The 12965-nt window shown below is 44.9% G+C and overlaps 1 protein-coding gene across 2 annotated transcripts in view; it reads left to right on the forward strand.

The window, feature by feature from the left end:
• The first annotated feature begins 330 nt into the window (after positions 1-330).
• Positions 331-12965, forward strand: part of LOC117360784 (neurabin-1-like) — a 162512-nt gene continuing 149877 nt past the window's right edge. For both annotated transcript variants that reach the window (XM_033945129.1, XM_033945130.1), the window contains exons 1-2: positions 331-667; positions 1261-3024. In XM_033945129.1, the coding sequence (XP_033801020.1) occupies positions 1495-3024 (1530 nt within the window). In that variant the 5' untranslated portion in view covers positions 331-667; positions 1261-1494. The remainder of the gene's footprint in view (positions 668-1260; positions 3025-12965) is intronic.

A 12965-nucleotide genomic window follows, 5' to 3' on the forward strand; every position in this document is an offset into this window, starting at 1 on the left:
CACTGCTTTCTTTTTCATATAAAAAAATCCAGTTTGTTGTAGTTCGACAGCACTTTAGATTATAAGGTCTCAAAATATGGGGTTTTGCCAAAATAAAACAATCTTTCAAGTCTCCTGTTCTTATCCAAGTGCCTGAGATTCCACAGGTTCCCAAGTTCCCACGACGGTACAATCTCTTGTCAGTCTTCCTGAGCCCCTACTCAAGGCAATAGAATGGTATATCCCGATGGAGACGTTTTCCCGGCAGCGTCACCGTGAATTTTACTTGTACGTGCGCGCTCCACGAGGAACTTCCTCACCTCCCCCCCCCCCCCTCCAAAAAAAAAAAAAAAAGTAGGTTATACGCGTAGCTGGCGTGAGAAAGAGTTGCTCCTTAGAGACTGCAGCCTGGTGGCGTTGTGCATGCGCGACGGAGAGACGGACTAGGCAGGTGTCCCGCCCCGGCCCTTGTTACTCCTATGCACGAGCTCGCGCCTGGCAAAGGCCGGCTTGTCTGGCGCGCGGGTGGGACGGGGCGGTAGTTTGGCATTTGGGAGAACAGAGAAGCCGAGAGAGGAACTGGAGGTAGGGAATGATGGCGTTGCACTCGGCACTGGAAAGTATGAAAGACCGAGAAACGAAACGGATGACTTAAAATTTAAAACCTAAAAAGGTTTCTAACCGGAAGGTAAGTCTGTAGAAACGTAAAACTGCACCGAAAAGTCAAGATATTTTGTTTAAAAAAAACACAAAAAACTTTTGAGTTGATTTCCTCATGTTCGTTTAACGAGCTAATTTGTGGTGAGGCGAGTTTGATATGGGTATAACACTACCGCATTGCTCCACGCGAGAAAAGATGCTGCCCTGCAGGCGAGAGTTGGGGGGTGGGGGGGGGTGGATTTTCGAGACTGGGCTTAAGCCGGGGCCCAAAACTTGTGTTTACTTCCAGGCGGAGACAGACAGCCCTGGAACTACATCATGGACGAGGCGGTGTCTCTCTCTTTCTCTCTATCCCCTGGGGTTGTAATATGAGCTGCTCTGGGACCTCGAATACACGCCAACGAAAATAATACCGAATGGAAAAAAAAAAGTCTTGACACTCCAACGCAAAGGCTAGTGGAGAGCGTAAAACTAACGTTTTGTGGATTTTTTTTTAAAATTAAGTATTAATCCCCCCTCCCCCACTCGACTGGACATGTACGGGACTGGAAAGTTTGAAATGCGTGGCACGAACAGAGCGAGGTGCCGCAGGTTAACGAAACTCTCTATTTCTCTTTGCAGATGGCTCTGGGGTTGCCATGAAAGCGGCTGTCGCCGTGTCGGAGAAAGAAAAGCTGCAACTTGGGGGGTTAAAGCGAATTCCATCAAACGTGGACGTCACTTTTCCAATCTACTTCCCCGAGGGGAAGAAAAAGACACCAGGGGATCGTTAACTGGAACGGGAGGATTTTTTTTTTTTTTCTTCTTCTTTCTGTTTTGTGGATTAAAAGCGTAAACGCGAATCTTTGGGAAAAAATGATGAAAACCGAAGCAAAATCGGAGAGAACGTTGAGAAGTGCTTCCCCGCACCGGAATGCTTATAAATCCGACTTCCACGCTATTAAGTGCTCCTTTGATGGAATCAGGCAAGAAAACGTTCCCAAACAGGGTCCCCAGCGGCTGAACTCCAATAACACTTCGACAGATAACACGCGAGGTAGAGCGACTTATGGCAATCGAGTGCATAAAATCAAAAATATGTTCTTGCAAATGGGATCCTCGCCCGGCGAAAATCAACCCGAAGCAAAACTTATCAAGGCTGACATTCCGCCGTCACCGACAAGTCCCTCTTTTGTCAGCGTGTATCAGACTAATGCCCTTAACGCCAGCTTGGAGGCGGCCACCGTTGACAAAGCGAAGAGCGAGGACGGAGATCTGGACAAGGTGACGATGGCAGAGAAATTTTCAGAAACCAGGAAACTTTTTGAAAGAAACATTAAAAGGCAGAGCTCTTCTGGCAAATGCGCGCTGGCGGAAAAGATGCGCGTGTCTGTTTCCTCGACTATGGATGATGAAAATATAGAGACCAGTCCTATTAGTTCTAAAGCATGCAGCAGTAGTAGTGAGTCGCCGAGCGAGACCAAGAACGGCGGAGAAACGAAGCAGCAAGCGCACAAATCAATCTTGGATGCGGGGCCCATGTCCAAGAGGTTGGAGAGTTTTTTAGTTGATAGCGATAGTGAGGAATCTAGTGACTTAACCAATAGTGAACCCTCCAGGACAGCTGGTATTTCCGCGCCATGCCCAGGCCAACTGCCTCGAAAGGGAGAATCCACTTCCACTAAAGGGGTCGTGTGTCAAGTAGGAAACGAGGAAAACAGTTTAGAGACTTCTTACCGGGCACCTGCAGAACAGGATCCAACTGTAGATGGTGGACATTTTAGAAATGGTGATTTCCACCTCCACGCAGGTTCTTGTCGTGCTGGTGTCTTGTCAAATAATGTGGCCAGTGAGTCAAAAGACCCTGCTAGCCCTTCCCGGAATCGAATTCAATTAGAGATGGTGAGGGCAGAACTTGTGGTATTGCGAAATGAAACTTCAGAAAGTGAAGGGGATGAATTGGAAAATGATGTGTTCGAGGAAGAAAAGTCTCCCGAAATGTCTGCGGACAGTATTGGTCTTGCTGCAACAGAGCTGAAAAAAGAGGACGTTCCCAAGTCAACCCAAAAAGACACTATAGGTGCATTTCAAGGGGTAACTCGGGCCAAGCTAACTGAAGATCGACCTGAAGAAGTGGGGGAGAGCGAAGAGGAAGAAAGTGAAGCTGAAGAACAATCTGAAAAGGATTTCATACGGTTTTCTACTAGTGCTTTTGGCATAGAGAATGCAGCTTTTGATGACGATAGGGATATAGAATCAGAAAAACAAGGGAATGAAGATAAAGGGAGGCTGGAAGTTGTAGAGGAGTGTAACCTTGTTGGTGATTATGAGGAAGTACCTGGGATTTCTGAGGAAGAAGATCCAGACCCAAAGTGCAAGGTTAAGTTTTCTACAGCTCCTATCAAGGTAAGGTGAATTGATTTTTATACTTTTTTTTTGTCATTTAAAGATAGGATTATGCTTTCTAATCTTATTTAAGTAATATTACAAATAGCAACAAAAGTTGAGATAACTATTTGTACTTGCACTTAGATGCAAGTCAGGAAGCAGGCACTTAGGTTGAGAGCAAGTATCTGTCATCTTATTGTCAAGAACATTCTTGCTTAGGGTTTCTTTAATAGATTCAATTTACTTTAATGTTTGCTGACTCTGGTTGCCGATTTGGTCTGTATTAATATTCAATTTTATAATTGTTTAATCTTTCTAGAGCTCATACTCTTTTTTGCTCACCTAGTTTGTGTTAATTAAAATCTATATCCTGCTGCTTCTGGTAAAAATATGATCTGGAAGGTTAGGGTGGTTTTTCCCCCCCCCCTCATTAAGGTTAGTTGCCTATAACCTTTTTTTCTGTTATATCTGACCTATAAAATAGGTCTTCTGTTTTCTTGAATACTAGAACTTTCTTTTGTGATCTAGAAAATAAGTACAGGGAAACGCATGGGTTTTAGGGCTGGTAAATAATGCAGAGTTGTTCAAACATTGAACAGTCAACTGTTTTTATTCAAGCTAGTCTCAGCAAAGAAAATAGAAAATCAAGGAGGTTCAACAATTTCGTTTTGGATTTAGCTTTTTAAGTTTTAAACCTGATCTCTATCTAAACAACTGATAATCTAAATTTTAAGTGCAATTCTAAATTAGAAAGCAGTAATGTCCACAAAATGAAAGTGCCAAGGAGGGGGGTCTAACTTCTCTCTGTTTTAATTGAGGTTTCTGTTGCTGCTTGATGATGTACAGTAACTTTTACCAGAGCTGTGAAACTTGTCTTATTTGCCCCCCTTCCCATGAGTTGATCATGATCAGTGAACTTGGATACTAGAAAAAAAAGATTTTGTACTCTTTCTAGTTCTCTCACCTTCTTCAGCTTTCTCTCTTCCTTGTCAGTTGCAATGTTCTGTAGCTCCTGTACTCAAGCACCACGTTTTAGGTGCATGGCCAACCTGGTTTCTGGGTTTTCTCAACTTAGGTGTGGTGTCACTATCAGCATAAAATGGATATACCCTTTGCATGACCTCTTACAGATCTATTTGAATGTGGAATTCAGCACCTAGCCAGTGCTTGCATTGTATTGGGTCATAAAGCTTGGATAAAAGTTTGTTGTCCTTTCATTTTGAAGTGAACCTTTTGAGTTTGGAGTTAATCACAACCAAGAGTTCATTTTATCATGTTTCTTTTGGGATTTATATTTCATCTCTGTGCAATTAATTCATTTTCTTTACATTTTAATTTGCTGAAATCAAACTAGGAATTAAGGTTTAAAGTGATCCAGGAGCTGAAAACTATTATATATAGTAGTGCTGCCTGATTCAGGGAATTTTTTTTTTTATTCGGCCTATTGAATTGATTTTTTGATTCAGTCCACTTTTCCTGCCCAATCAGATGTTTTCTGGGCTTTTTTTTTTTTAAATGGCCTGGTAGTTTTAATTTTGTAGCCTCTTTACCTCCACCTCTTTGCTGTGGTGTAAACAAAACAAAAAAGACTTTTCCTCTCTCTGATAGGTCCTAGCTCACACTCACTAACTGCCTCTTTCTTACCCTTCTCCTCTTTTTCACTTTTCAGCTACCTATCAAATTTCCATCTTAATGAAGTTACAGAGAAATACTTTTAAAACCAAAAGGAGGAATTTTTTTTTCATTTGGAGAATAGTTAAGCTCTGGAACGAATTGCCAGAGGTTGTTGTAAGAACGGATAGCATAGCTGGTTTTAAGAAAGGTTTGGACAAGTTCCTGGAAGAGAAGTCCATAATCTGTTATTGAGAAAGATATGGGGAAAGCCACTGCTTGCCCTGGATCGGTAGCATGGAATGTTGCTACTCCTTGAGTTTTGGCCAGGTACTAGTGACCTGGATTGGCCACTGTGAGAATGGGCTACTGGGCTTGATGGATCAATGGTCTGACCCAGTAAGGCTATTCTTATGTTCTCTCCCATTTCCCATGTCATTCCTTCCTCAGCCCTCTATTCCCTTTCATCTTCAGTGTACCTCCATTACCATATTTCTGCCCTCTATTTTATTTATCCTCTTATCTGTTTCCTTGCCACCCTCTCCTCCCCCTCATAGTTCTAACATTTTCAGCATCTTCCTTCCTCCACCCTTATAGCCCAGCATCTCCTCCCCACCCTTGTAGCCTGACATAGCCCTATCTGTTCTCTGCTGCACTGTCCCCTATGGTCCAGCATTTCTCCCATTCTCTTCCCTCATTCCCATTTCCAGGCATCTCTCTATATTCTGCTCCTGGATCCAACATCTCCCTCCTTCTCCTCTTCCACCTGTGTATCTCTCTCTCCCTTGCATCTACTCCCATGTCCAACACTTCTCTCTATCTCCCTGCCTTGTACCCTATGTCAAATCTCTCTATTCCCCTCCGTGCACCATCTCTCCCTTCCTCCCCTCCATTATGTGCGATTTCATCCTCTCCCCTCACTATGTACGTCTCCCTCTCCTCCCCCTGTGCCACCAGCTTTCCTTCCTGAAGTTCCTTTCACCCTTTCCTTCCTCTTTTCCCCTGTTCTCCAAGGTTTGCTTCTTCGGGTTGTGGTATTGGCAATAACTCACATGCTGCCTGCCTTTATCCTGGAAGTCTCCCCTCTGCCGCAGAGAGATTTCCGGATCAGTGGCAGGCGGCATGTGGGCATTGCTGCTGATACTGTGACACAACTTGATTCTAAACATAGTAACATAGTAGATGACGGCAGATAAAGACCCGAATGGTCCATCCAGTCTGCCCAACCTGATTCAATTTAAATTTTTTTTTTTTTTTTAATTTAATTTAATTTAATTTTTTTTAATTTTTCTTCTTAGCTATTTCTGGGCAAGAATCCAAAGCTTTACCCGGTACTGTGCTTGGGTTCCAACTGCCAAAATCTCTGTTAAGACTTACTCCAGCCCATCTACACCCTCCCAGCCATTGAAGCCCTCCCCTGCCCATCCTCCACCAAACGGCCATACACAGACACAGACCGTGCAAGTCTGCCCAGTAACTGGCCTAGTTCAATATTTAATATTATTTTCTGATTCTAAATCTTCTGTGTTCATCCCATGCTTCTTTGAACTCAGTCACAGTTTTACTCTCCACCACCTCTCTCGGGAGCGCATTCCAGGCATCCACTACCCTCTCCGTAAAGTAGAATTTCCTAACATTGCCCCTGAATCTACCACCCCTCAACCTCAAATTATGTCCTCTGGTTTTACCATTTTCCTTTCTCTGGAAAAGATTTTGTTCTACATTAATACCCATCAAGTATTTGAATGTCTGAATCATATCTCCCCTGTCTCTCCTTTCCTCTAGGGCAGTGATGGCTAACCTTTTTGAGCCCGAGTGCCCAAACTGCAGCATAAAACCAAAGAATTTCCTCAAAGTGCCAGCACGTCAATTAAACCTTAATAGCAAGATTTTAGTATCTAAAAACTCTTTATAAAGTTGCTTGAACTATGTAACATCATTTTTAAAGGTTGGAATCTTTGTATTGTCAGAGAATCAATTTGATTCACAATCCTTTGGTTTTCATTTCAATTTATTGGCAATTTATAATGTTTTAATGATTTCATTCATGGGCCGAATACACACATACTTTTCTCTGTCGCCGCACTCTTTGACCAAAAGATTTGTAAGCCTGCAACCACGTCAAGGTAGACTCTTTCAGCAGCTCCCCTCCCTCCCCCTTACCTTTGTGGCCAAGTCAAAATGATCTACCAACAATAAAATTTTAAAAACACAAAGCACGCTGTACGCAGAGAAAATGTTAATTATCATTTATATTCCGCGGGTTTTCAAAGAGGTCAAGGCAGATGACTTTATGCAATGTCACCTCAGTAACAACTATACAAAAATAGACAAATATTCCCCCTCCCTTTTTACTAAACCGCGATAGTGGTTTTTAGCGCAGGGACCTGCGCTGAATGCCCCACGCTGCTCTTGAAGCTCATAGGCTCCCTGCGCTAAAAAACGCTATTGCGGTTTAGTAAAAGGGGGCCATAGTGCAAAATATAGACAGCATATATAAATTCTCAAAACGGACACATTTTGATCACTAAATTGAAAATAAAATCATTTTCCTACCTTTGGTAATTTCATCAGTCTCTGGTTGCACTTTATTCTTCTGACTGTGCATCCAATATTTCTTCCCTTTTTTCAGCCTCCTGTATGCTTTCTCTCCTCCAGACCTCATTCCCTCCCCAATCTTTTTCTTTGTTTCACCCTGCCCCCTTTTTTCTTTTTCTCTCTCTCCATACCCCCTTTCATTCTGTATGTCTGTCTTTCTCTCTCTCTCCGTGCCCCATTTTTCTTTGTTTCACCCAGCCCTCTTTCTTTTTTTTTTTTTTTGGCTCCCTGTCCCCCCCCTTTCTTTCTTTCTCCTTGCCCTCCCCTATGCCACCACCATTGGGAAAATGCTGCCACCGCCACTGGGGAATAGGCTGCCACTGCCGCTATCGGGAACAGGCCGGCGCCAAGTTCGTCCTGCTTCTCTTCCCCATGGGGCCGACCAACTCTCGCCACTCAACGTCAATTCTAACATCGGAGAGGACGTTCTGGGCCAGCCAGGCAGCGATTGGCTGGCCCAGAACGTCCTCTCCGACATCAGAATTGACGCGGGTGGCGAGAGCTGGTCGGCCCCACAGGGAAAAGCAAGGAGAACTTGGCACCGGCCTGTTCCCAATGGCGGCGGTGGCACTCAAGTGGCTAAAGAAATGCAGTTTGCCAGCCTAGGGAGAACACTGGAGGGTGGCCAGCTGTGCACCCCCTTGGGGCGTAAAACCGGGGCAGACCGCCCCCACCCCCACCTTGGTATGCCACTGTCTGTACCTCACTCCCTCCCTATGACCAAAAATTCTCCTTTCTTCTATTCCCTGTGTACACAACCATCTCTTTCCCTCCCTTCCTCTCTCCCAAGTCCTTGCCTTCTGTGTCCAAAAACACATTCCCTCCCCCACCTCAGCATCTCTTTCCCTCCCTTCCTCTCTCCCAAGTCCATGCCTTCTGTGTCCAAAATCACATTTCCTCCCCCACCTCAGCATCTATTTCCCTCCCTTCCTCTCTCCCAAGTCCATGCCTTCTGTGTCCAAAAACCCATTCCCTCCCCCACCTCAGCATCTCTTTCCCTCCCTTCCTCTCTCCCAAGTCCATGCCTTCTGTGTGCAAAAACCCATTCCCTCCCCCACCTCAGCATCTCTTTCCCTCCTTTCCTCTCTTCCAAGTTCATGCTTTCTGTGTCCAAAAACACATTCCATCCCCCACCTCAGCATCTCTTTCCCTCCCTTCCTCTCTCCCAAGTTCATGCCTTCTGTGTCCAAAAACCCATTCCCTCCCCACCTCAGCATTTCTTTCCCTCCCTTCCTCTCTCCCAAGTCCATGCCTTCTGTGTGCAAAAACCCATTCCCTCCCCCACCTCAGCATCTCTTTCCCTCCTTTCCTCTCTCCCAAGTTCATGCTTTCTGTGTCCAAAAACCCATTCCATCCCCCACCTCAGCATCTCTTTCCCTCCCTTCCTCTCTCCCAAGTTCATGCCTTCTGTGTCCAAAAACCCATTCCCTCCCCCACCTCAGCATCTCTTTCCCTCCCTTCCTTTCTCCCAAGTTCATGCCTTGTGTCCAAAACGCACTCCCTCCCCCTTTTGTGTTCCCCGTTTGTCTCCCAGCCCATCTTAGCAACTTTCTCAGCAAAATGTAGCTCGAGCTGCGTAGGCTTGTCTTCTATTTCCTGTCTGTCCCGCCGCGCACACATAGCCAATCGGAAATCTTCCCCGACTTCAGCGCTGACGTCGGAGGGCGGGCTTTGCTTAAGCCCTCCCTCCGACGTCAGCGCTGACGTCGGGGAAGATTTCTGATCGGCTGTGTGAGCGGCAGGGCAGTCGGAGTAGAAGACAAGCCTCGCGGCTCGAGTTATATTTAACCCCGCGGGTCCCCCATCGTCCCCGTTCAGCTCTCTCTCCTGTGCACCCCCTGGTAGTACTGCCCTGATGGCGGCCCTGCGCGTGCCAGCTGCAAGGCCTTCGCGTGCCACAGTTGGCATGCGTGCCATAGGTTCGCCATCGCTGCTCTAGGGTATACATATTCAGCGCTTCCAGTCTCTCCTCATAAGTCTTCTGGCGCAAGCCTCCTATCATTTTCGTCGCCCTCCTCTGGACCGCCTCAAGTCTTCTTACGTCTTTCACCATATACGGTCTCCAAAACTGAACACAATACTCCAAGTGGGGCCTCACCAATGACCTGTACAGGGGCATCAATACCTTCTTCCTTCTACTGACTACGCTTCTCTTTATACAGCCCAGCATCCTTCTGGCAGCAGCCACTGCCTTGTCACACTGTTTTTTCCCCTTTAGATCTTCAGACACTATCACCCCAAGGTCCCTCTCCCCGTCCGTGCATATCAGCTTCTCTCCTCCCAGCATATATGGTTCCTTCCTATTATTAATCCCCAAATGCATTACTCTGCATTTCTTTGCATTGAATTTTAGTTGCCAGGCATTAGACCATTCCTCTAACTTTTGCAGATCCTTTTTCATATTTTCCACTCCCTCTTCGGTGTCTACTCTGTTACAAATCTTGGTATCATCTGCAAAAAGGCACACTTTTCCTTCTAACCCTTCAGCAATGTCACTCACATACATATTGAACAGGATTGGCCCCAGCACCGAACCCTGAGGGACTCCACTAGTCACCTTTCCTTCCTTCGAGCGACTTCCATTAACCACCACCTTCTGGCGTCTGTCCGACAGCCAGTTTCTGACCCAGTTCACCACTTTGGGTCCTAACTTCAGCCCTTCAAGTTTGTTCAACAGCCTCCTATGAGGAACTGTATCAAAGGCTTTGCTGAAATCCAAGTAAATTACATCTAGCATATGTCCTCGATCCAGCTCTCTGGTCACCCAATCAAAAAATTCAATTAGGTTCGTTTGGCACGATTTACCTTTTGTAAAGCCACCTTTTGTAAAGCCTTTTTCGATTCTGCACAGGAAAAGGGAATTTAATTCCTTCCTCCCATCCTCCTGTGCAGCACTTCCCGATCAACACTGCCTCCCCCTCACCCAAATGAGACCTCAACCTTTGGACCTCCTAAAGCAGCAGCAGTGATGAACAGTGATATCAGTGACGTGGCAGAGGGAAGGCCCTGACAGGCAGGCCAGGAGCAGTCTGTTCACCGCTGCTTCTGCTGCTTAGGAGACTTTGAAAATTTTAAAATGACAGTACACTTTTGCATTGTCCATACCAGGCTCTGTGGATAATGTCACCCACATGTGAAAATATCTGCCTGCTGTCCTCGGATAACACCTGTTACAGGAAAGTAACTCTGCTTTATTGTTCTGCATTGTTATGAGAAATACTGACTGACCAAGGAACATGCCACCCTATGTGACAGAGCTAGTTTAATGCTCTCTATCTTCACCTGCTAGTAGATTGTCATAACCCGCAAGCGTCTGGATTCATCTGCTGTGACTAAAAGAAAAAAGAATTATCACTTAGATAGAGAAATTGGTGAAGGATTTGGGGGAGGCACAGCTCTGTCTCCCTAAGCTGTGGCAAAGGTGCGCAGTGATCATCTGCCTCAAGGGGGCAGGACAGTTTAGTTCCGCTCAACGTCCTTCAATCAGGGGGGGGGAGGGGAGAAGCAGAGTAGATCCTTCAAGCAGGGGTCCTATTGAGGCCTTAAGTGAGCCGAGCCATTGGGTCTTTCTGGCAGGATTGCAACCGCTTGTCCTGCCCAATGAAGGTGCCTAAGGGTCCCTTGTTTCCAGTGGGAGGCAAGCTCTCTCTTTGCTGCAAAGAATGGGTCCACAATACCTCAGATCTGTGGGCTCTGGAGGTGGTAGAAGAGGTACTCCATGTATTTTTCCTGTCCAGTTCCAGATGCCTTTGTGACCTCTCCCTGTGGCTTGGCTCTAAAGCTCCAGGCTGTCATTATTACCCTTCAGCATTTCTGCAATATAGGTGGTGGAGCCTGTTCTGCTGGCAGAGCGCAGCCTGGATGGGTACTCCATCTGTTTCATGGTCCCAAAGAAGGTAGGCTCCTTCTGGTCCATTTTGGACATTATAAGTCAACAAGTCAACTCTTGCTTCAGAGTCAAGCACTTTCAGATGGAGGCTTTCCTGCTTCGATTGTTGTGTTACTGAATGACTTGACACAGCTTTTGTTTTTTTGTAGAGGCCTTCATCAGGACTCTACAAAATATCACACATAATACAAATACAAAGAAGTAAATACAAATACTATATATAAAAGTATTTTACATTAATACAAACATACTATACTAAACAAGTGTGCCCTAGATCTAATTATGCTTATTGTGGAGATGTCGAAAAAGACCTATAGTAGAAGAAAAGGTTAATATTCTGAGGAGAGATGAAGATTTTGACTCTCTTTACAAATGTTTGGATAAGTTCAAATGTGACATTGAGAAAGTTAAGGTAGATAAAATGATTACAGTAAGGGTAATATTTATCCATGGTCCAAATCCAAGTGTTCTCAGATAGGATATCAGAAGTTAGCTGGGTAGGTAGGACTGGTGAATTTCTGTGGAGAAGGGCTGTAGATATTGTAGTATAATTGGTCCTTCAAGGGTATGCCTGGCGGTGCCAGGTCTCCCTCCTCGAGACTGTTTTCTTCTTTCTTCTGTACTAAAGAGGATATGTGCTCACAGAAGAGCAGGGACTAAAAGGAGAGTTGGGGCTGTCCCTAGTGGAACAAATTTCCATTTGCTTTGAGTATTATATATCCTTAAATTTATATTTACAACATTATTTTTGTTTTCATACTATATTTGTGTTTTTAGATGTTCTATGATGATGAGCTGTCTAGGTCCAACATCCCCAAACCATGACACTTCCACCTCCATGCTTCACAGTTGGTATGAGGTTCTTTTCCTGGAATGCTGTATTTAGTGTATGCCAAACATGTCCTCTTTTCTGGTGTCCAAATAATTCAATTTTAGACTCATCTGTCCACAGAACACTATTCTAGAAGTCCTGGTGTTTGTCTACGTTCTCTCTGGCAAACTTCAGTCTGGCCTTGATGTTTCTCTTAGAGAGCAAAGGTTCCTCCTTTGTACACATCCCATGCAAGTTAAATTTGTGGAGTCTCTTTCTGATTGTAGAGGCATGCACTTTCACATCAACAATAGCAAGAGCCTGCTGTAGGTCCCATAATGACATTTTAGAGTTTTTGGAGACTTCTTTTAGCAACTTGCAGTCTGCTCTGGGGTCAACTTGCTTGAACGGCCAGACCTGGGCATGTTGGCAGTTGTTTGGAAAGTCCTCCCACTTGTACACTATTTTCCGGACCATGGAATGGCTAATGTCAAATTCTTTCGAGATCTTTTTAAATCCCTTACAAGACTTATAAGCTGTTACAATCTACATTCTGAAAGCCTCAGAAAAGCTCTTTTGATCTCACCATGGTGTTCACTCTCACCGCAGCACTCATGACCACACCAGAATTGCACATCGGCATAAAGCCGCTAATGAACATCCAACTTTTCAAACACCTTTCCAACAGGAACCATATATATTTACGAGGTTGGGTAGATCACAATTTTTCTTTTTGTAGATTTCAAGTAAAATGAACCAACTTCTAAAACCATTATTGTCTAGTAGCTGAAGCACATATATTAAATTTCAAAAGGAAGCAACCTTCTAAGGCAGGGGTGTCCAATGTCGGTCCTCGAGGGCCGCAATCCAGTCGGGTTTTCAGGATTTCCTCAATGAATATGCATGAGATCTATGTGAATGCACTGCTTTCAATGCATATTCATTGGGGAAATCCTGAAAACCCGACTGGATTGCGGCCCTCGAGGACCGACATTGGACACCCCTGTTCTAAGGTTTGACAGCTTTCTACCAGAGGTGTTTTGACCTCAT

Source organism: Geotrypetes seraphini, chromosome 5 (genome assembly GCF_902459505.1).
Source record: "Geotrypetes seraphini chromosome 5, aGeoSer1.1, whole genome shotgun sequence".
Lineage (NCBI taxonomy): Eukaryota > Metazoa > Chordata > Amphibia > Gymnophiona > Dermophiidae > Geotrypetes > Geotrypetes seraphini.